Genomic DNA, 24617 nt, shown 5'->3' with positions numbered 1-24617 from the left:
GGCATAATGTAGGTTTGCCATTTATTTCTCAAATAACATGCGGCAGGTAATTTGCTAACAATCTTCCTCTCTACTGTTAGACCAAGGTTCTTGAGCAGGACTGGAAAATTAAAAACAAAAACATTGAAGTTATCATTTGGTGCATTTAAAGAATTAGGATCCTTCTGGGCAGTCCCATCTCATACCTCTGGTCATCTCCCCCTTTCACTCTTTCTAGCTTCACTCCCTCTTCCAAGTTCCACTTTCCTGTCTTCCTCCTGCCTGTCAATAATGGCATTATTTTCTATATTACAGAGAAAAGGCTATCAAGACCTTTACTTCTCCCCATCTCTCCCAATCCTGAAACTCCTACTTACCTTTCAGTTCCAATACTATCCAACACCTCCAAAAATGCTATCGCACCCCATACCTCAAAATCTTCAATGTTTGTTCAAATACTTTATACCTGACTTTATTATATTTGTCACATTGTATCAATGTGTTCATTTTCAAATGAACAATTTTCAAATCTGTTCCCTCTGCTAGGCTAGGATCTCTTTCATATCTCATTGTAGGTACATTTAAATGACTGTTGGATTGTTGCCTTCCAACAGGTGATCATACTATCTTCTTGGACATGTCCAGTGATAGAAATTTACCCCATGGATTACATTTTACAATAGCTCTTACTAGAGGATCATATTTTTCATTTTTACTCTGGTTAATATTCTGTTGATTTTTCTATTCTTTACCCCCAGTGTTCTGAAGACTGTATTTTCATATCAGGAAATATGTAGCCAGATAAGAAAGAAACCCTCACAAAGCTGCCAGCTTGGAATAATTGAATCTAGTAATTCTCAAAAAGAAAATTTATTCATTGTTATAAGATATTTAAATTTATAATAAGAGAGTTTAAAAGTTATAACCACTCTACAAACTAATGCAAAATTTAAGATTTCTTCAAATTTAAATGTATTAAATATTGGTGAAAATAGCGCTGATTTAAAAGACCATATTTATCTTAAAAGATAGCACTCAGGACAAGGATTAGATATCATCAGAAACATATTTTTTCATAAAAATTAAAGCTGATTTGGGATGAGCACTGGGTGTTGTATGGAAACCAATTTGACAATAAATTTCATATATTAAAAAAAAATTGAAGCTGATTAAGACATGACATTTTATTTGTATGAGTGTGAAATTTTTAAAATTACCTTCACATACAGGAGATTCTGGATACCAACCAAAGTTATAGCACTGAATTAAATCAGATCCACTTAGATAATAATTTTCATGACAGAAAAACTGAACTACATCTCCTTCTTCATAAGTTTGCTTTATAGGATGAAAATAACCATTTTCTATTAATCTTAAAGAAGAGCACTTTAATTCTAAAAATGAAAGAACGACATAAAATACAAAAGAAAGTGTCATTTTTTCTGTTGAACAAAATTCATCTATTTATATATCATATCTGGAATGGAAATTAGTAAATTTGCCATATTTTGTAATACATATAAAAGCTTGTCAATTCCTATATTTATGAAATATCATTAGTTTTATGTTAATTTAATTATCTGAGCTAAAAGAAATTCTGCTATTTGAGAGCTTTATATTTATTTTTTAATTTTTTTTTAATTATTTTTTTTTCCTGTGTGGAGGCTTGACTTTCAACAGACCTCAGCGAGGGAGCTACGTATGAAACCCCTGAGAGCTCTAACTGATCAAAGCCTATGATCGACATAATTAAAACCAGAAGCAAAAAAAAGTATGAAAAATGAAACATAATCAGGGTGACAATTTATATACATTTCCATATAAGAGAAAGTTTTTAAATGAGACCAGATCATCTTTAAAATGAGAACGTACTGGTACATCTTGGTGTAAGAGACCATCCATATGTGCGACATTCTACCTCCTCTGCCTTCCTTCCTCCAGCTGTATAGTAGCCAGCAGTGCATTCGTATTGTACTCTGTCCTTCACCTGGAATGTTTTCTGCGTTGTGGAATAATTTCCATGATGTAATTCAGGGACCAAACATGTTTCTAAAAAAAAAAAATCTACGTTATTTATTTTATGAATTTTATCATTAAAATAATATTAAAAAGAAATCTCAAAATGTATTTTCACAAAATCTTGAGCATATTTGGTGGAATCATCTTTGGCAAAATTGAAAAACAGCCAGTTTGCCTTTGTCTCTCTATTCCCTTTTTTTTTTAAATACACCTTGTGTGTTAATGCACCAGTCTTATACTCTTTTTTCTAAAAAAAAAAAAATTATTTTGAGAGAGAGAGACAGATCTGCACAAGCACAGGAGGGGCAGAGAGACAGAGACAGAAAGAGAGACACAGAATCCTAAGCACATTCTGTGCCATAAGCACAGAGCCTGATGCGGGGCTCAATCTCACCAACCGTGAGATCATGACCTGAGCCAAAACCAAGAGCTGGTTGCTTAACCAACTGAGCCACCCAGGCACCCCCTCTATTCTTAAAATTCTACTCTAGTGTAGTTGAAAAAAGGCCACAATTCAACTAAAGGCTTGTTCAGTAACAATTTTTTGATTATGTGCCATCTGAGGATTTGTACAGTTTAAGCAACTGACAACACGTTAACAAAGTATGTCTATTCAAGTTACTGGATTATTTTAAGTGTATCCGATATGCATCTGCCAATACAAATCATGGGCATTATCTTGAATTCTTCTTTAATAAGGGAAATAGGAATTTACATATGTTGCAAGGAACAGGTTTAAGGTTTTTTTATTTTATTCCATTTCATTCTTTTCTTTATTAGTATAAAGTAGGAACTGCTTCCACCTTTTGGCTGTTGTGAAAAACTGCTGCTGGGAACCAACATTGGTGTAGACTGAGTTCCTGCTTTCAATTCCTTTGGGTATATACCTAGAAGTGGAATTACTGGATCGTATGATAATTCTATGTTTAACTTTTAGAGGAATTGTCACCAATCCACGTGTCCATCAGTGGATAAATGGACAAACAAAATGCTATATGTATATATATATATATATATATATATATATATATATATATAATATTAGAATGTTATATATATACATATATACATATATATATAACAGAATATTATTCCATCATAAAAAGAAATTAACTCTGATACATGCTAAAACATAAATGAACCTTGAATACATTGTGCTAAGTGAAATAAGCCAGACACAAAAGAACAGTATTGCATGGCTCCTCTTATACAAAGTTTCTAAAATAAGAAAACAGAGACAGAAAATAGAAGTTACCAGGTACTGGGGTATGGTGGGGGGGTGTAGGGGATTATTAAAGGTAGAGAGTTTCTCTTCGGTTTGATGAAAAAGTTTTGGAAACAGCTGTGATGGTGATGACAACATTGTGAATGTACGTAATGCTACTGAATTGTACACTTGAAAACAGTTGAAATTGTAAAGTTCATGTGATGCGTATTTTGCCACAACTAAAAAACAAGATGAGGGCTGCCAACGGTTTGAGGGAAGAAAAAATGGATGAATAGGTGGAAAACAGGGGGCTCTTAGGCACTGAAACTATTCTGCATGACACCTTACTGGTAGATATGTATCCTTAGACCCTGGACAAAACCCATAGCATGTGTAACACAAAGAATGAACCCTAATGTAAAGTATGAATTTGGTTATACATTGGCTCATCGATTGCAACAGATACGCCTCCCTCAATGCAAGATGTTAATAATAGGGGAAACTGTATGTGGCCAAGGGCAGGAAAGGGTATATGGGAACTCTCTGTACTAGCTGATCAATATTTCTGCAAATCTAAAACTGCTCTAAAAATAAAAGTCTATTAATATCAAAACAAATAAGTAGGAGCTACTGGAGTAGGTGTGTTTTAGGAGTTGAGAACCCCTGGGTTAGGGAAACACCTAGCACTTAAGAAAAACAATATAATACCAACTTCTTGCATTTGCAGACATGATGAAAAATAAATTCTATTAAATAAAAATGCCTATCAATATAAGAAAGTACTAGCCTCACTGTCCCTTTTCTTCGGTTTTAGGAAATGGTTCTTAAACACATACCATGTTCCTTCCTGCAGGTAGGTTGAGAAGACCATCCATCAGCAAGACATTGAACCACTTCTTCATCCTTCCCTCCAGTAGTTTTATATCCTGAATTACAACTATAACGCATGTTCTCTTGAATTTTGTACCATAATTTTACATCAGAGATGTAACCATTTGTCAGCTCGGGCTTAGTGCATTTTTCTATGGGAAAAAAAATTCTTTGTTTAACTTGGTGAACTTAAGTTTGTCTTTTACTTAGCTGTAAAAATAAGGCAAAAGTTTAATATTATTCTTGGAATTTATTTATTATTATTATTATTTTAATGTTTATGTATTTTTTAGAGGGAGACAGACAGAAAGAGGGTGAGCAGGGGAGGGGCAGAGAGAGAGGGAGACACAGAATCCAAAGCAGGCTCCAGGCTCTGAGCTGTCAGCACAGAGCCCGACACAAGGCTCAAACTCATGAAGAGTGAGATCATGACCTCAGCTGAAGTCAGATGCTTAACCAACTGAGCCACTCAGGTGCCCCTATTATTCTTGGAATTTAAAGAATGAAGAACAAATTTCACTCCCAAATTCCTTAATTTTGGAAGTATCCTGCATGTTCTGTAACAAACTTCAAAAATCGATTCAACTTCATACTGACATTCTTTGTATTTATTAACTTCAGTTTTTATAGTGACACCTACACCTATCACATCTACTTTTAGAAAATTTAACAGCGCTCTTCCACTAACTAATTGTCATTAATGGCAAGTAGAAGCAATTTCATTTGAATTTACTTCCTAATATTTTTAAGTCCACTGTGTTTGACAATTTTTAACACTGTGTAACACAAGCACATACCGACTTTCTAAATGAAAGAGATTCATCTAAAACCTCTACTCTGCAAAACAGAGCTTAGAGGATTCTTTGTTTGAGAGAGGTCACCTGATCTGATGGAAGCTAATTAATAGTTTGACTATAGGGTAGCCTGGCATTAAATAATGAGACAGATCCATCAGATTTATTTTTCCTAAATTTGAACTCAAAATTCAGAAAACACATTTTTTAATGGACATTATGGGAGAAGAAGTTGGTGCACAAAGGAGAGATGAGTCTTTCAAAGGATAAAACACTACAGTAACAATCTTACTCTTCTTCCTATGGCCAGTGACAAGCATTTTTTTCTGGCTTCCTATGCACATTATCTGTGTAAGTGCCTCACTCCTTAAAGTAACTTATTTGTATCTCTGTTTCTGGCAGTATGATAACACCAATTTCAATAAATGTTTTTATTCTCTTCACAGGGTATTACTGAAAATAAAGACAATAGCATTTTAATAAGAAACATTATTTATAGAATTTCAGAATATGCCTTCATTTTGTAACAGAGACCCTGGACCAGTAATTTTGTTCTTAATCTACCAAAACTTTTCACCACCAGCCAGGTTTTATTGGACCCTTACAGACTACTCTCTTCGCATATTATACATATTTTGTGGACACAGGCCACCAACTCACTGAAGCATCGTGGTTCTGGAGACCAGCCCTCTTGGGTACATGTGATTCGCTCCTCTTGTTTTCCAGTTGCAGTTGAATAACCAGCCAAGCAGGAAAATGACAATTTTTCATTTATTCTCATTGGAAAGTAATAGCTTTTAAAAGGATAGTAATATTGGGCAATCCTTCCATTTTCCACACTAGGAAAGCCACAGGGTTTCTCTGAAATGAGTAAATATCAAGATGAAAACTGAAAAACACACCTAAAACCATGAAACCAAATGGCAATACTTTTTTTTTGGGGGGGGGGGGGGAGGAGGAGGAGGGGAGGGACAGAGGGAGAGAATCCTAGGCAGGCTCCACGTTCAGGTGCGGGGCTCCATCCCACAACCATGAGATCATGACCTGAGCCGAAATCAAGAGTCAGATGCTTGACTGACGGAGCCACCCAGGCACCCCAACATTTCTAAATTCGAAATGTTTACAGCCACTTTAACTAGTACTTCTTTTTATTAACTAAAATTTTAAGGCACTTCTGTGACAATTTTTTCAATCAGAATTAATCTGCTTGTAATCCCAATACCCAACAGTAAGAAGAAAATTGGTCAGGCCACTTCCTCAGGGAAGCTTTCCCTAGCTTTGTAAAACAACACTCACTAACAGAAATATAATGCAAGCCACATATGTAATTTCAAAATCTCTAGTAGTCACGTTAACAAATGGAACAATTGAAGTTAATTTTAATAATAGGTATTATTTGACCCCTTCAAATATTAAAATTATTTTTCATTATTTTTTTCCTACTAAGTCTGAACTTCAGTGCATATTTACACTTACAGCACATCCCAGTGTGGACTCACCACATTTCAATAGCTGTATGTGGCTAGTAGTCACTATCCTGGACAGCAGAGTTCTAGAATAGGTGAAGTTCTGCTTAGGATTTGCAAACGTACAGAATTTTTAAATGAATGGCTTTTTTTTTTTTATTTAGAATGAAAAAGACAACCCATTAAAAATAAATAAAAGACTTGAGCAAGAGATTTACAAAACAGGATATGTAAATGGTCACAGACCTAGTAAAAAGTACTCAACTATCTCTGGCGATATTAAAGCAAAATATGCACATACCATATTTAAAAAGCATTCATCCCTTATGAACATTGATGCAAACATTCTCAACAAAATAGCAGCAAAGAGAATTCAGCAGCGTATTAAAAGGACCAATGAGCATGTGGGCTTTATTCCTGGAATGCAAGGATCATTCAACATACAAAAATCCATCAATGTAATACACCACATCAACAACATGAAAGAAGAAAGAAAAAAAAGTATTTATCTGTGCACCCAAAGACATTTTAGAGAATGTTCGTAGCAGCATTATTGGTGTAGTCCCAAACTGGAAACAATCCAAATGCCCATTCATGGTGGAAAAGTTAAACATATTTTAGACTATGCATTCCATGAAATGGTATACAGCAATACAAGTGGTGAATTCTGAATGGTGACTCTCACAAACATATTATTGAGTGACAGATGCCTGTCACACATAAGTAAATATTATATGTACTTACATAATATTTTTATCGAGGTATAATTGATATACAACATATTAGTTTTTGGCATACAGTATAATGATTACACATATATATTTGTATATATTGCAAAATGATCTCACAATAAATATAGTTAACATCCATCACCACACAGGTACAAATTCTTTTCCTTGTGATGAGCACTTTTAAGATCTACTCTCTTAGCAACTTTAAAATATAAAATATAATATTATTAACACACATGTGAATATATATATATGCCAGAGAAATTATAACAAAGAAATAGGGTGATTATATGGACAGCATTTATTTCAGAGTTATTTGTGGTTAGAAGCAAATTAGAGGTAACTATGTGTCCATCACTAGGAAGATGGATAAGTAAAATTTATGAAACACTATGTAGCAGTAGCAACAAAATAGATTGAGCAACATGGAAATGTTTAAATGATAGCAAGTAAAACAAACCAGTAAGGAGAGAAAATCTATGGCAAGCTTTTATGTGAATGTCAAGCACATACACAAAAGCAGACATAGTTCAGAAAGATGGTTACATATTTAAGAATATATCAAACACATTATAGTGGCTCTCAGTTTGATGCTAGGGGAAATGGAGTTTGGGATCAGGGATAAAGGGAAGAAATATATAAATAGAGCAAAAGTGGCACCTTTCATAGGCCAATGATGATTGCATGCTATGAAATCAGTTATTGCCTGTTAGGTTTCCAGTGGGGGTGACCATGAGACTGTGGTCCCTGTCTTCAGGCAGGTTATTTTTCTGTTTGCTTGGGAGAAAGAAGATTATGACCATGTAAAAATTAGGAAATTATCTAGAAAATGCAATGTCTTCATGATAAAGATAATAGAGAACTGTATCAGCTGGTTTTTCTCTCTTTAGACAGAAAAATGAAACCAAAGGAAACTATTCCTAAAAAATAATTTTATTGTAGAATTAAATGTATCGAATAAGATGAATTCTATTTATTTCACTTTTACTGTTTTAATAGCAGACTTTTTTGGGGTACACAATTTGTAGTAAACTCTTCACCTAAAAGGCAATTATAATCTGTAAGATATTTTATTTCAACAAATTCCCTAAGGTGTTTATTTTAGAAAAGCCTTATTGCTGTGGTTTCCCATTTTGTATATTCACTCTGCTGACACCTAATGACCCGTCTGGTTTCTTATCCCTACAGCTTAATTATTTCTAAATAATCCACACTTGTACACTGCCTACCTCACATTCGCTAATTCACACACTGGAAAGTCTGGCGATGAAGATTTCTGAGTCAGGGAGTCAACAGATATTGGTTTGTCTGGACACTCTTGATTTGCAACGGTTGTCCCACACAATTATTAATAGAGCTCCCTCTCACTCTCAAAAGTATCCTTGTCTGTGTAATCAATTACATGGTCCTCCTGATCACAACTTAAAGATTTAAGCCAATAAATAAATTAGGGTAAAAATCAAAGGGTGAAGAGTCAAAAATCTTGATGATTTATGGCTATTTTTTCTTTTCAAATTTCCCACACTAACATCTCACTTTATGAACAGAGAATTAAATTTGTACAAGCTTTGCAGTGTTATGAATCAATTCAATTATGAAGTTAGAATTAAGATTAACATACGACTTCTAAATGGTGGTACTGTTAGCCTGAAAACCCTTTGAGGTATTTAGATCCTAATCTCCTATGCCCTAAAACCTAGAGATACAAAGCAGGATTTTGTTTTGTCTTGTTTTGTTTTTCTAAATACTACAAAATACTAAATACTACAAAAATACTTACTAGTTATGCCCAAAGGAAAAATAAATCTGCCTAACTATAACAAATTCTATTTATAAGAACTGTGCTTTTATAAAGTTGATACACAAAAATGAAAGACTATATTAAAAGTTCAAGTTAAGTGGATGTTAGAATTTCCCTTTATGGTTTTTAGGGAATAAGAGTATTAAAAATTCAATTTACCTTCTGCATAGAGTTCTCCTGAGATGATTAATACGATGATAAAAGCCAAGTCTTTCGACCTCATCTTCAGTGGTGTGCCCCAGAAAGATTGTAACAATTGTAAAGCACTAGGGACTCCTCATTAAGTACACAATACTTTGCCTGAAGAAAAAGTTAATTATTTACAACATCTGTCTAAGTCTCTTTGTAACAAGACACATCTTTCATTTAAACCATTTTTGGAATAATGTTAAAATAACACAACTATGTTAATTGACAGAATTTTTGGTGCCAGAGTCCAATAAGGGCATGATCACCTATAAGGGCAACAAGAGCGGCAGCATAAATAATTAACTCAGACTGCATAAAAAACAAGGTAAATTTTCAACTTCAATTCTCTATTGTAAGTCCATGGAGTAAAGTTCACCTGTGGCCATTGATTTCTCTACCACCATTGATCAAAAGGAGAGATGAACTTAGAAACATGAGATAATGATACCTGATGTAAAAATACAGTGCTGTCTAGGTTGCACTGCTGGAAGAGAAAAATGACCTTAATTGTGTCAAGCAATGATATCATAATATTATAGTAAGATCTAATGTTTAGAGTGTTTGTATTCTGTGGCAGGTGATGGAATTAACACTGTGCTATATTATCATTCATTGATAAAAAATGTTTGGTGTGACCACTATGTACGGGTCATGTTCTAATCTTGGGTATATAGCAGTGAAAAAAAAAGATTAAAATTATAGTCTTCATGGAGTTTACATTTTCATGGGTTTTAATCTAAATAACAAAGTAAGATGGGGAGATAAGAGCTGTTATTATTTTAATTTATGTAACTTTTTATTAAAATATATTAAGGGAAAAGGCACACAAATAATCAGAGCACAGAACATGAATTCTCACCAACTGAACCCATTTCAAAATAAGAAATAGAATATACCAGCACCTCAGAAGTCACTAAATATGCCCACCCTGATATGAAACACTACTTTTTTTTTAAGAAATCACATTGTTTGTTTATTTAATATAATTTATTGTCAAATTGGCTAACATACAGTGCATAAAGTGTGCTCTTGGTTTTGGGGGTAGATACCCGTGGTTCTTCGCTTATATACAACACCCAGTGCTCCCAACAAGTGCCCTCCTCAATGCCCATCACCCATTTTCCCCTCTCCGCCACCCCCCTATCAACCCTCAGATTGTTCTCTGTACTTAACAGTCTCTTATGGTTTGCCTCCCTCCCTCTCTTTTTGTAACTATTTGAAACATTATTTTGACTTTTACCAGTGTAGATCAGTTTTGCCTGGTTTTACACTACATAAATGGAATCACGGAGTGGTTTTTTTTTTTTTTAATGTCTAGCTACTTTTGTTTAATATTTTGCTTATGAGATTCATCTTGTGCAGTAGATAGTTCCTTCTCTGTATAGTATTCTATTCTGTTAATATGCCACAAATTATCTATCCATTCTACCATTCATGGGCATTTTGAGTGACTTTTAGTTTAGGGATATACCTCTGCTTATTTTCAAAGTTTTTTCTTTTTTTTTAATTGGAAAATTTTCAAACATTCTCACCTGGGTCTACCATTAACATTATATTACACTTCCAAAATCACATATTTATTCACCTATTCATCCATTTTTTAATTCATTTCAAAGCAAATTGCAGATATCCGTGCATGCCCCTCTACTTAAGCAAATATATCATTAACTGAAGCTCAGTATTTTTTACAGATTATTCTTTTCATATGAAATTTATAAAGAAATGTGCAACTGTTAAAAGTAACCTCTGTGGGTCTTGAACAGTGCATTCACCTGTATACCTCAGACCACTGTCAATCACCATCACCCAGAAAATTCCCTCAGACTCCTTTCCAGGTAGTCCTCACCTTCACTCCTGTTATAGGTAACCACTGTTCTCATCTTTCCACCAATCGTATTACTTGTCTGTTCTAGAACCTCATATCCATGGAAAACACAAGGACTCTTTTTCTGTAAGGCTTCTTTCATTGAGCATAATGTTTGGCATTTATCCATGTGGTTGTGGGTACCAGCATTTCAGCCTTTTTTATGGCTTAATTTAATAAAAGAATACTTTCATAGAAAGTATTGAAGTTGGTTTGTCAAAGACCACAAAGCTAGTGATAGATCCAGGCTTCGAAGTTCTTTTTAAAAAAGTAAAATATATGTTATCAAAATTAAGTATCTAAATTTCTAATCAATTAAAAGTTGCCAGCATCTACTAATTTCAGTAAATGTAGTAAGTGTATTACATCTAAAAATTAAACTAAATGAGGGAGTATATTTAGTGTTTCAAAAATTAAAAGTCTGGAAGAATCTCTTTTATTCCAAGTAAGAACAAAGCTAAACAACATAATTTTAAAGGTCTTATGTTCTGAAATAATATATTTACATGGTGCTAACTTCAAAGGGTACAAAGTGAAAACTCTCCATCCCACACTTGTTCCTCAGTCACCCACTTCTCCTCTGTAGAAGGTAAATAATGCCCTCAATACCTTTTGCATTTTTCTGGAGTTATCTTCGGTGTAAACGAGCAAATATATACCTTCTAGCTCATTACTTTTTCACTTAGTATATATTGGAGATCACTCCATAGCAATGCCCAAGTGACTTCCTTATTTGTTTTTAGATCAGTTTTCTAGTATATGGATGTATAAATTAAATTATTATTGGATAATGAAGTTGCCTACCATGTTTCATCATTGCTAGAATTTCTGCAATGTTTAGTACTACACGTGTCACATGTCCGCAGCTTGGCTCATTTTTCTATTGAAGTGTTGGTCTTTTTGCTGTGAACTTGTATGCACTTTTTATATATTTGAAAAAATGGATTTAGTCTGTGATTTTGAGTTATACATTTTTCTCCTTGATGTACTATTTATCTTTTAAATTGTCACAGTGGATTTTGCAAATTAATCATTTCCTTGAAGATTACAGGGTTTGTGTTATTGTTAGAATTACTACAACTTTTTTTTTTATTATTGCTATAGTATCTTACAATACTCCTTTGGCTAACTTTTTTTTAATGTTTATGTATTCATTTTGAGAGTGAGAGAGAGAGAATGGGGGAGGGGTAGAGAGAGAGAGGGAGAGAGAGAATCCCAGGCACGCTCTGTGCTTTCAGAGCAGAGCCTGATGCGAGGCTTGATCTCATGAACTGTGAGAACATGACCTGAGCCAAAATCAAGAATCAGAAGCTTAACCTACTCAGCCACCCAAGTGCCCTCCCTTGTTTAATTTTTAATCAATGAATATAAAATAAATCTTCATGAACATGTCAACCTTATTTTTTCCCAGATAGTTGCCATGCTATCCCATTATTTATCAAATAATTCATGTATTTTGCCTCTGATCTGCATTTCCACCTTTCTCATATGCTAAATAATCTTATATGTTTCGGCATTTAAACTAGCCATGTTTTTTAGTCCTATCCCATTAGCTACCCTAGCTATAAAATATATGTGAACGTTTAATAATTAATGTATGCCTCACACTTAAGTTTCCCTTTTCAGAAATTTCCTGTCTAGTTTTGTTTGCTTATTTACTGTTGATATACTACAGGTTTGGAGTGAAGACTTTGGAGTCACTCAGCTCTGATTTATAATCTCAATATCCAGATTGTGGCTTTGGAAAATGAGAACTCATTTACCCCTACATTTCTACATTTCTAAAATAATGGTAAAAATAGTAGCTTTCCCAAGCATGTTGTGGAAATTCTGATGAGAATAATTTAGTACTCCACAGTTTGCTGATCCTAAAAAAGTTGCATTAAACATTGTCTTAGAAACAAAATCTTGGGATGCCTGGGTGGCTCAGTCAGTTAAGCGACCAACGTTGGCTCAGGTCATGATCTCAAGGTCTGTGGATTCAAGCCCCACGTCAGGCTCTGGGCTGACAGCTTCGAGCCTGGAGCTTGCTTTGGATTCTCTGTCTCCCTCTCTCCCTGTCCCTCACACTCTGTCTCTCTCTTTCTTAAAAATAAACATTAAAAAAAATTAAAAAGAAAAAAAACAAAATCCTAAGTCAAATTTCATAAATACAGTCCAATGAAGTATATCCCAATTCTGGGGGAGAAAAAAGGGTAATAATGCCTTTAGTGGAAATATCAAAAGATAATAAAAGATGAAATCATAAATATGTCATTCTAATTCTCTTTCCTTCTTTCTTCCTTCATTATCTCTAAACCTTATCTGTCAATAATAAAAATCTAAAATCTACTTCCTATAGGTTTTGAATATAACAACAGTTCCTTTTTAATTATATAACTGAGTATATTCTATGGGCTATAGACTTGCTTGACAAAATATCATTTCCACTCAACATTTTTTCAAAGTTGGCACTTTAGGGATAAACAATGAAATGTTTGGCTCACTTCTCTTATTTGTATCTCCTGTAAAGTTTGTTTAATGCATGCCAAAGTACACTTCCAAAACTTTAGGACACTATGGCTCTTGTACCGACCTAGATTTTACCCAGTAGATACATGTTCAGAAAAAAATAGATGTGAACAGTGAATATCATAAAGCAGAAGCCACATTTATGTTGATTCTGCCATTTTGCCTGGTTTGAACTATCCTGGAAGCACAAGCTTTACTAAACTGCTGCAGAAGAATCAGAAACTCTTGTTTCTAACTTCATAATGTCAAGGGACAGGTTATGGAATATTTACTGTTGACAGCAATGACAGTAAATGTGGTATGGCCCTGACCTCAGCATTGTGCTGGTGTCTTCCTGATTCAACTTCAAGATCATGACCAAAACAGCACATGCCCAGGCCAGTTTTGTTGTGTGCTACTAGGAGTAGTAGGAGCATATAGACATCATCAAAAAGTCTATCATACTTCTAATTGGAGTTTCAGCATAAGACTGATGGAAATTTAAGTAAAGGGGAATGGACTTGACAGATATATTTAGAACTCTGCATCCCAAAGCAACAGAATATACTTTCTTCTCGAGTGCACATGGAACATTCTCCAAGATAGATCATATACTGGGTCACAAAACAGCCCTTCATAAGTTTACAAGAATTGAAATTATACCATGCATACTTTCAGACCACAATGCTATGAAGCTTGAAATCAACCACAGGAAAAAGTCTGGAAAACCTCCAAAAGCATGGAGGTTAAAGAACACCCTACTAACAAATGAGTGCGTCAACCAGGCAATTAGAGAAGAAATTAAAAAATATATGGAAACAAACGAAAATGAAAATACAACAATCCAAATGCTTTGGGATGCAGCGAAGGCAGTCCTGAGAGGAAAATACATTGCAATCCAGGCCTATCTCAAGAAACAAGAAAAATCCCAAATACAAAATCTAACAGCACACCGAAAGGAAATAGAAGCAGAACAGCAAAGGCAGCCTAAACCCAGCAGAAGAAGAGAAATAATAAAGATCAGAGCAGAAATAAACAATATAGAATCTAAAAAAACTGTAGAGAAGATCAACGAAACAAAGAGTTGGTTTTTTGAAAAAATAAACAAAATTGACAAACCTCTAGCCAGGCTTCTCAAAAAGAAAAGGGAGATGACCCAAATAGATAAAATCATGAATGAAAATGGAATTATTACAACCAATCCCTCAGAGATACAAACAATTATCAGGGAATACTATGAAAATTTATATGCCAACAAACTGGACAACCTGGAAAAATGGACAAATTCCTAAACACCCACACGCTTCCAAAACTCAATCAGGAGGAAATAGAAAGCTTGAACAGACCCATAACCAGAGAAGAAACTGAATCAGTTATCAAAAATCTCCCAACAAATAAGAGTCCAGGACCAGATGGCTTCCCAGGGGAGTTCTACCAGATGTTTAAAGCAGAGATAATACCTATCCTTCTCAAGCTATTCCAAGAAATAGAAAGGGAAGGAAAACTTCCAGACTCATTCTATGAAGCCAGTATTACTTTGATTCCTAAACCAGACAGAGACCCAGTAAAAAAAGAGAACTACAGGCCAATATCCCTGATGAATATGGATGCAAAAATTCTCAATAAGATACTAGCAAATCGAATTCAACAGCATATAAAAAGAATTATTCACCATGATCAAGTGGGATTCATTCCTGGGATGCAGGGCTGGTTCAACATTCGCAAATCAATCAACGTGATACATCACATTAACACAAAAAAAGAGAAGAACCATATGATCCTGTCAATCGATGCAGAAAAGGCCTTTGACAAAATCCAGCACCCTTTCTTAATAAAAACCCTTGAGAAAGTCGGGATAGAAGGAACATACTTAAAGATCATAAAAGCCATTTATGAAAAGCCCACAGCTAACATCATCCTCAATGGGGAAAAACTGAGAGCTTTTTCCCTGAGATCAGGAATACGACAGGGATGCCCACTCTCACTGCTGTTGTTTAACATAGTGCTGGAAGTTCTAGCATCAGCAATCAGACAACAAAAGGAAATCAAAGGCATCAAAATTGGCAAAGATGAAGTCAAGCTTTCACTTTTTGCAGATGACATGATATTATACATGGAAAATCCGATAGACTCCACCAAAAGTCTGCTAGAACTGATACATGAATTTGGCAAAGTTGCAGGATACAAAATCAATGTACAGAAATCAGTTGCATTCTTATACACTTACAATGAAGCAACAGAAAGACAAATAAAGAAACTGATCCCATTCACAATTGCACCAAGAAGCATAAAATACCTAGGAATAAATCTAACCAAAGATGTAAAAGATCTGTATGCTGAAAACTATAGAAAGCTTATGAAGGTAATTGAAGAAGATATAAAGAAATGGAAAGACATTCCCTGCTCATGGATTGGAAGAATAAATATTGTCAAAATGTCAATACTACCCAAAGCTATCTACACATTCAATGCAATCCCAATCAAAATTGCACCAGCATTCTTCTCGAAACTAGAACAAGCAATCCTAAAGTTCATATGGAACCACAAAAGTCTCCAAATAGCCAAAGCAATTTTGAAGAAGAAGACCAAAGCAGGAGGAACCACAATCCCAGACTTTAGCCTCTACTACAAAGCTGTCATCATCAAGACAGCATGGTATTGGCACAAAAACAGACACATAGACCAAAGGAATAGAATAGAAACACCAGAACTAGACCCACAAACGTATGGCCAACTCATCTTTGACAAAGCAGGAAAGAACATCCAATGGAAAAAAGACAGTCTCTTTAACAAATGGTGCTGGGAGAAGTGGACAGCAACATGCAGAAGGTTGAAACTAGACCACTTTCTCACACCATTCACAAAAATAAACTCAAAATGGATAAAGGACCTGAATGTGAGACAGGAAACCATCAAAACCTTAGAGGAGAAAGCAGGAAAAGACCTCTCTGACCTCAGCCATAGCAATCTCTTACTCGACACATCCCCAAAGGCAAGGGAATTAAAAGCAAAAATGAACTACTGGGGACCTTATGAAGATAAAAAGCTTCTGCACAGCAAAGGAAACAACCAAGAAAACTAAAAGGCAACCAACGGAATGGGAAAAGATATTTGCAAATGACATATCGGACAAAGGGCTAGTATCCAAAATCTATAAAGAGCTCACCAAACTCCACATTCGAAAAACAAATAACCCAGTGAAGAAATGGGCAGAAAACATGAATAGACACTTCTCTAAAGAAGACATCCGGATGGCCAACAGGCACATGAAAAGATGTTCAACGTCGCTCCTTATCAGGGAAATACAAATCAAAACCACACTCAGATATCACCTCACGCCAGTCAGAGTGGCCAAAATGAACAAATCAGGAGACTATAGATGCTGCAGAGGATGTGGAGAAACGGGAACCCTCTTGCACTGTTGGTGGGAATGCAAATTGGTGCAGCTGCTCTGGAAAGCAGTGTGGAGGTTCCTCAGAAAATTAAAAATAGACCTACCCTATGACCCAGCAATAGCACTGCTAGGAATTTATCCAAGGGATACAGGAGTACTGATGCACAGGGGCACTTGTACCCCAATGTTTATAGCAGCACTCTCAACAATAGCCAAATTATGGAAAGAGCCTAAATGTCCATCAACTGATGAATGGATAAAGAAATTGTGGTTTATATACACAATGGAATACTATGTGGCAATGAGAAAGAATGAAATATGGCCTTTTGTAGCAACATGGATGGAACTGGAGAGTGTGATGCTAAGTGAAATAAGCCATACAGAGAAAGACAGATACCATATGGTTTCACTCTTATGTGGATCCTGAGAAACTTAACAGAAACCCATGGTGAAGAGGAAGGAAAAAAAAAAAAAAAAAGAGGTTAGAGTGGGATAGAGCCAAAGCATAAAAGACTGTTAAAAACTGAGAACAAACTGAGGGTTGATGGGGGGTGGGAGGGAGAGGAGGGTGGGTGATGGGTATTGAGGAGGGCACCTTTTGGGATGAGCACTGGGTGTTGTATGGAAACCAATTTGACAATAAATTTCATATATTAAAAATAAATAAATAAATAAATAAATAAATAAAAATAAGTGATTGGTAGAATTCCCCTGTAAAAAAAAAAAAAAAAAAAAAAAAAAAAAAAAAGGAAAGGGGAAAATCTCATTAAGAGAAAAAAAAACAAAAAAAAACAAAAACACGTTACTTCCAAACAAGCAATAATAGGACTGTTGAAATGAAAAAAGAAGGAGAAAGCAGAATAACAATCTTTAATATGTTAAATGAAAATAACTGCCATAAATGAAAATAACTGGGGCAGCTGGGTGGCTCAGTCAAAGCGTCTGACTTTGGCTCAGGTCATGGTCTCATGGCCTGTGGGTTTCGAGCCCCACACCGGGCTCTGTGCTGACAGCTCAGAGCCTGGAGCCTGCTTCGGATTCTATGTCTCCCTCTTTTCTCTCTGCCCCTCCCCCACTCACACTCACTCTCTCTCCCTCTCAAAAAATAAATAAACATTAAAAAGAAAAAGAAAATAACTGCCAGCCTAGAATGCTCTAACTACTAAAAATATTTTTAAAAATAAAAGAAGTATTCAAATAAATTAAAACGTAAAGAGAAAGCCAGCAGCAGAACTCTACCAAAGAACTGCTAAATGGAGTGCTGTAGACTAAAGGAAAATGAAACATGAATTCAAATGCATGGCATCAATAATGCAAAGCCAGGAGGAGTGAAGAAATGAACTCAAGGCATGTTGTATGTTTTTAGGTCTTTCAAGAAAGTTGCAGAAGTAATATGCCTACTTAATTATCATTAGTCAAGGTTCAGGATTAAAATTTCAAGGTTTGGGGTACCTGGATGGCTCAGTCGGTTAAGTGTCCAACTTCGGCTCAGGTCATGATCTGGCAGTTCAGGAGTTCAAGCCCAGTGTTCGGCTCTGTGCTGACAACTTGACACCAGAAGCCTGTTTTGGATTCTGTGTTTCCCTCTCTTTCTGCCCCTCCCCCACTTGAGCTCTCTCTCTCTCTCTCTCTGTCTCTCTCAAAAATAAATAAACATTAAAATTTTTTTTAAAAAAATTCTAGGTTAAAGAATAATGGTTAAAAAAAATTTTTTTTTAATGTTTTTGTTTATTTTGAGAGACAGAGCAGGAGTGGGGGAGGAACAGAGAAAGAGGGAGACACAGAATCCGAAGCAGGTTCCAGGCTCTGAGCTGTCAGCACAGATCCCGACGCGGGGCTCGCACCCACAAACTGTGAGATCACGACCTGAGCTGAAGTCGGACACTCAACTGACTGAGCCACCCAGGCGCCCCAAAGAATGATGTTTTAAAAATGTGCAACTAATAAATTAAAGGGTTAAAGTAATCGCAAAAAGTGACATGTGATTGTCATAAATAAAGACAAGGAAGTAAAAAGGAAGGAACAAAAATTGGTTGGTCAGATTTCGGCTTATGGCCACGATGGAGCAACAGGAACTGGATACACCCTCCACCTGAAACAACTTAAAAAAAAAGAAGATAAAATTTAAGAAACGATAGTTTTTAAGACATTAGAGATTAGGCAACGAGATGAACCCAAAAAACACCCCACAGCCTGAGAGTTTCTTGCCACACTGTAGAGTACGGTGGTCTTCCCAAGGTGAGGAGATGGAATTGTGAGTTATGAAACCAAAGCAGGTAGGGGGTCAGAGTGCAAAGTACAGGAGAGAAGAGAGCTGCATAGACAGAGATCTGCAGAGGGTCCACTTTAGGTTTTTAGCTGAGTACTGACTAGAACATCTGAGAGAAAAACATGAGAGGCCAAGGAAGGTACCACCCGAGAAGATTAAAGGGAGGAATTCCTGGAATCCACTTGGGGGTTGGGGATAATTCCTGCTCTCGTGAGTCAGAGTGGAACACTTCATGATTTACATGGCATTCATAATGTTCTCGGGTTTTTACCTCAGTAGCAGAGAAAAACTGTTCCTGCCTAACAAAGCTTATAGCAAGACCAGAAAGGATCAGTTTTCAAGTAAAGTAACTGAATTTCAGAACAAGCTCAAAAGTATTTATAGGAGTACAGAATTATCCAGCATGCAAAATAGGTAAAATTCACAATGTCCCCAAAGGAGAGGATGGGGAGGAAAGAAAACACTATTTGAAGAAATAATAGCTGAACATCTTCCAAATTTGGTGGAAACTATAAGATCATAGATCAAAGATAGTCAAACACTAAGAACAATAAACGTAAATAAAATCACAGTAAGGCACAATATAATGAAATTGCTTAAACCTAGTGATAGAAAAATTTTAAAGCGCTCAGAAAAGAAAAAACAGCCCAGAGGAACAAAAACAAGAAGAGAGCAGACTTTTTGTCAGGAACATTGCAAGCCAGAAAACAATGGAAGCAACATTTTTAAAGTATACAAAAATTAGAAGAAAGAAAACCTGCATCCTAGAACTCTATACGTAGTAAAATACTTTTTAAAAATGAGAGCCAAAAATAAAGACTTTTTCAGATATATATATTAGCTGAAATTTTCACTAACAGACCTGTACTATGAACCATATTAAAGGAATTCCTTCAGATTAAATAAAATGATACCAGATGGAAATGTGGTATTCAGTCTACATAAAGACTGAAGAGCACTTCAAAATAGCACCTATGTGAGTAACTTTAAAGATTTTTAGATTATCTAAATCTTTTAAGAGATATATGATGGTTAAAAGCAAAAGTGATGAAAATTATACTTTATTATGGGTTTATAACATGCTAAGAGTAAAATATTGACAATAAAACAAAGGTTGGGAAGGCAGAAATATAATATATTAGAAGATCTTTATACTATATGTGAAGTGTTATAATACCACTTACAAATGGACTGTGATGTTAAAGATACTTACTAGAAACCTGAAAGTAACCCTGAAAGTAACATAACAAAGAGTTATAGGTAATAGCCAACAAGGTAGATAAGTTGGAATCATAAAAAACAAAACAAAACATAAAAAACAAAAAAGCAAGTATTTAATCCAAAACAGGTCAGAAAATAAGAAAAAGGTTTTAGTGGGGAAAGCAGATAGGATGAATAAACAGGAAGAGGATAGATTTAAACTCAGCCATATCGATAATCACATTAACTGTAAAAAGTCTAAACATCTCAAGTAAAAGGTAGAGATTGGCAGATTAGATTAAAATACAATGACCCAACTATATGAACTCAACAAGAAACCCATCCTACACAAATATACAAATAGGTTAAAGAGTAAAATATGGATAGATACACAATATGTAGAGGGTTTATGGTGGCCCGGAAAAGATGTGTCTATATTGTAATCTCTGGAGTCTTTTTTTCCAAAAAGGGTCTCTGCAGATGTAATTAAATTGAAGAGTCTTGAGATCATTTTGGATCATCACAGAGGCCCTAAATCCAAGGACAAATGTCCTTATAAGAGTGAGGCAGAGGGAAATTACACAGAAGAGAAGGCCATGTAACCACAAAGGCAGAGATTACAATGATGGGGTCAGAAGCCAAGGAATATCTGGGGCCAACAGAAAGTGGAAGAAGCAAGGAACAGATTTTCTCCCAGAACACTCAAGAGAGAGCACAGCCTTGCCAACACCTTGGTTTCAGATGAATGGTCTCCCAAACTGTGAAAGAATACATTGTTGTTGTTTTAATTCAACAAGTTTGTGTGAATTGTTACAGAATTATGAAATCAATACACATGTTAACAATGATCAAAAGAGAACTGGAGTATGGAACAATGTAAAGATAATTAATGCCAATAAATTTAAAATGGTTAAAATGGTAAATTTTATGTGTATTTTACCATAATTAATTATTTGTAACATGTAAGAGAGAGAGAGAACAGGAATTGCTGTATTAAGTCAAATAAAATGGATTTTAGAACAAAGAATATTACTGAGAATAAAGAAGTTCATTCTACAATTATAGAGTGATCAATTTATCAAGACAACATAATCCTAAAGATCTCCTCAATTAATAAAGAGCTTGAAAATACGTGTAATTTAATCAGTTTTGGTTTTTGGTTCAAGGGGAAATAGAAAAATCCACATTTAAAGTCCAAGGTTTTAATAGCCAACTCTCAATAACTGACACAAGTAGACAGAAAAACAGTAAGTATACAAAAGGCTTGAACAACACTATCACCTAATTTGACTTACCTGATATTTGTGGCACACTCTACATGATAGCAGGACATTTATTCACGTGAACATGAAATATTTGTGAAACAGACCATATTCTGGGCCATAAAACAAGTCTCAATCAACCTAACAGAAGCCAAATCATAAAAAATACTAGAGTTGGATTAAGTTACAATGACATCTAGAAAATCTGCAAGAATTTGCTGTCTAAACACATATGTAAATAATCCATGGGTCAAACAATAGATCAAAAGAGAAAGCATTTTGAACTAAATGAACATGAAAAAATATATCAAAACTTGTGGGATGCAGCTAAAGCAATACTTAGAGGTAAATCTATAGCAATGCCTACCTATTAGAAAAAAAAGGATTTCAAAACGACTTAGCATATACTTTGAGAATTAGAAAATGAAGACCAAATGAAATTCCAAGTAAACAGAAGAATGAATTAATAAATGATCTAAATTTCATATGAAGATGGGAAGAACCTAGAATAGTGAAATCAACTTTGAAAAAGAACAAAGTTGGAGGATGTACACTGCTTGATTTCAAGCTTTATTATAAAGCTACAGTAATCAACACAGCATGATACTGGCATAAAAATTTAACAGATTGGTGGAAAAGAAGAGATTTCAGAAAGAGACCAATACTTATATGGTCAACTGATTTTTGACAAATGTGCAAAAGCAATTCAGTGGAGAAAGCATAGTCTTTTCTAGAAGTCAGCCTGGAACAACTGGTTGTCCATATGTAAAAAAATAAGCTTTGATCCATACTTTGTAACATATACAAATTAATTTGAAATGGCTCAAAAAATATACAACAAACTAAAATGACACAAGTTCTAGAAGAAAAGCATAATAGAAAATCTTTGTAACCTTGGGTTGAGTAATGAGTTTTTAGATGCAATACCGTGAGTATAATGAATGAAAGAAAAAAATTGGTAAGTTAGGTTTCATCAAATAAGAAGTTCTGCTTTTCAAAAGGCACGGTTATGAGAACGAAAAGACAAGTAACAGACAAGGAGAAAATATTTGCAAGTCACTTATCTGATAAAGGACTACTATCCAGAATATTTAAAGAATTCTCAAAACTTACTAAGAAAACAACCCAGTTTTTAAAAATTGACAGACTTGAACAGGCTTGTCATCAGATATATGGATGGGAAAAGAACACTTGAAAAGATGTTTAACATCATTAGTATTAGAGAAATGTAAACACAATGATATAACACTACTCATCTATACAGAAATTTTAAGATTATGTTTGACCATAACAAGTATTCTTGAGGATGTTACCAATGTATAAATATGCAAAGAAACATATTGGGTAGACACACCATATTGATTCACACTCTTAGAGCAGGGGTCTCGTTGAAACTTATAATGGACAAATAAACCAGGAGGGGAAAAGATTTGAAAGGCTGGCTAAGTCAACTAAGTGAACTTGTTCACACATTCAATATGATATAAAGAGCAAAGAGAAGACTCTACTGGAAAGGCCTCTATGACCAGGAGGTGAAAATGAGAATGAAAAGTAATGGATGGAGTTACACCACTTTTTGTTTTTGGCTCCTCACAAAATTTTCTTCTATCTTGACTGACCCAGTTGCCTCAAGACTGGCCCTGTACTGCTGTGTACCAGCACAGCACAATATCAGTGCACAAGACACAACATTCATACCATTAATTTTGACAGTACAGGCTCCTAAGGGAATGTCAGAGCCATCACAGCTTTATGTGGCCAAATGAGGGGTATATGCAGTCCCATTACTAAGCAGCAAGGACAGGCCTATAATTCTTTGTCAAATCTAACACACATCCCTGGGAATAGGGCAAAGGGTAGGCCATGGAAAGACTGATGTTACTGTTTGCTTTAGGAGTAATTAGTAAAGCTGAGCCAGGGGAGGAAGGAATGGGTTAAACAGTCTGCAATAAAAGAAACAGGAGATACGGCAAATAGAGGGTTTGACCTGAAAATAATACTCTTAGCTGTCTCTCTCAGCTCCAGTGCTAACGGCTAAGGCTAGAATACACTTGACTCTTTTCCCAGAGAGGAAAAACTGGACTCAAACTGATTTAGGAGTCTGCCCAGTCTCTACCTGGGTAAACTAGCGATGTGATGCAATACTCAGTGATTTGAATACCAGTATCTGTCTGGAGCCACCTTTTGGCTCACCATTTGTGGTCAAATTTCCTTGACTGGTTTTCAGGTAACCTGAAGTTAAGAGTATCCCCAACTTGCACAATATGGAAGTTGTTAAAGAGCAAACATCTGCGTGTTCATAGTGAGACTATGAATCAAGATGAGTTTTCCCTGAGAAAGCAGCCTGGGTACGATGGGGAGCAGATTGCTACAACTTACCATTAACTCAGCACTTACCTTAGAGCAAATGTGAACACAAATGTAATGAAAAGTCCTTTTATGAAAATGGCAATGGAATTTATTTATTTTTAAATGTTTATTTTTGAGAGAAAGAGAGAGATAACGAGCAAAGGTGGAGCAGAGAAAGGCAAGGAGAGAGAATCCCAAGCAGGCTCTGTTCTGTTAGCACAGAGCCACGTGGGACTTGAACTCATGAACTGTGAGATCATGACCTGAGCCAAAATCAAGAGTTGGACACTTAACAGAATGAACCACCAGGCATCCCTGGAATTTAGATAGCCTCGAAGAGAAAGTACCAATAGAAGGAAGACACTGAACAGCACTGTGAACAATTCGTCAGTAACACCGTGGAAGTAAATATGTTATTGGATTACTCTTTTAATGCACCTTGATAAAGATCAATTGCGAAGATTGACAGCAAGAAGAATTTATTCTAAATATTCAAAAAATGTTCAGCAGGTATGAAACAATGATGCTTTGGCAAAGCAAGGGCAAAGTTTAGATCAAATTTCATTTTGTACTCATTTAGATCATAATTTAAAAAAATACCACTTTCACAAACAAACAAGTTATCTGCAGTAATAACAGAATATTATTCATAGACTAAAACTATGGCCTAAAACCTGTTTCTGAAATAGGCATCTATAATTTTTTTAGGTAAAAAAGTCCTTAATTTATATAA

General features: G+C 35.2%; 1 protein-coding gene across 3 annotated transcripts in view; it reads right to left on the bottom strand.

The window, feature by feature from the left end:
* The window catches only part of F13B (coagulation factor XIII B chain), a 33270-nt gene extending 23957 nt beyond the window's left edge, over positions 1 to 9313 (bottom strand). The window contains exons 1-5 of one of the 3 annotated variants that reach the window (XM_019430471.2): positions 9027 to 9312; positions 5530 to 5730; positions 4042 to 4227; positions 1852 to 2028; positions 1197 to 1373 (exon numbers count right to left, since the gene is read on the bottom strand). In XM_019430471.2, coding sequence (XP_019286016.2) covers positions 1197 to 1373; positions 1852 to 2028; positions 4042 to 4227; positions 5530 to 5730; positions 9027 to 9090 — 805 coding nt within the window. In that variant the 5' untranslated portion in view covers positions 9091 to 9312. Of the gene's footprint in view, positions 1 to 1196; positions 1374 to 1851; positions 2029 to 4041; positions 4228 to 5529; positions 5731 to 9026 lie in introns of all 3 variants that reach the window. The other 2 variants (XM_019430474.2, XM_019430478.2) reach the window with 2 other exon arrangements.
* Between the last annotated feature and the right edge of the window lie 15304 nt (positions 9314 to 24617).

Source organism: Panthera pardus, unplaced genomic scaffold (assembly GCF_024362965.1).
Source record: "Panthera pardus isolate Hobbes unplaced genomic scaffold, ASM2436296v1 HiC_scaffold_21, whole genome shotgun sequence".
Classification (NCBI taxonomy): domain Eukaryota; kingdom Metazoa; phylum Chordata; class Mammalia; order Carnivora; family Felidae; genus Panthera; species Panthera pardus.
The sequence above is the reverse complement of the archived record's forward strand: the minus strand, read 5'-3'. Positions and strand labels throughout refer to the sequence as shown.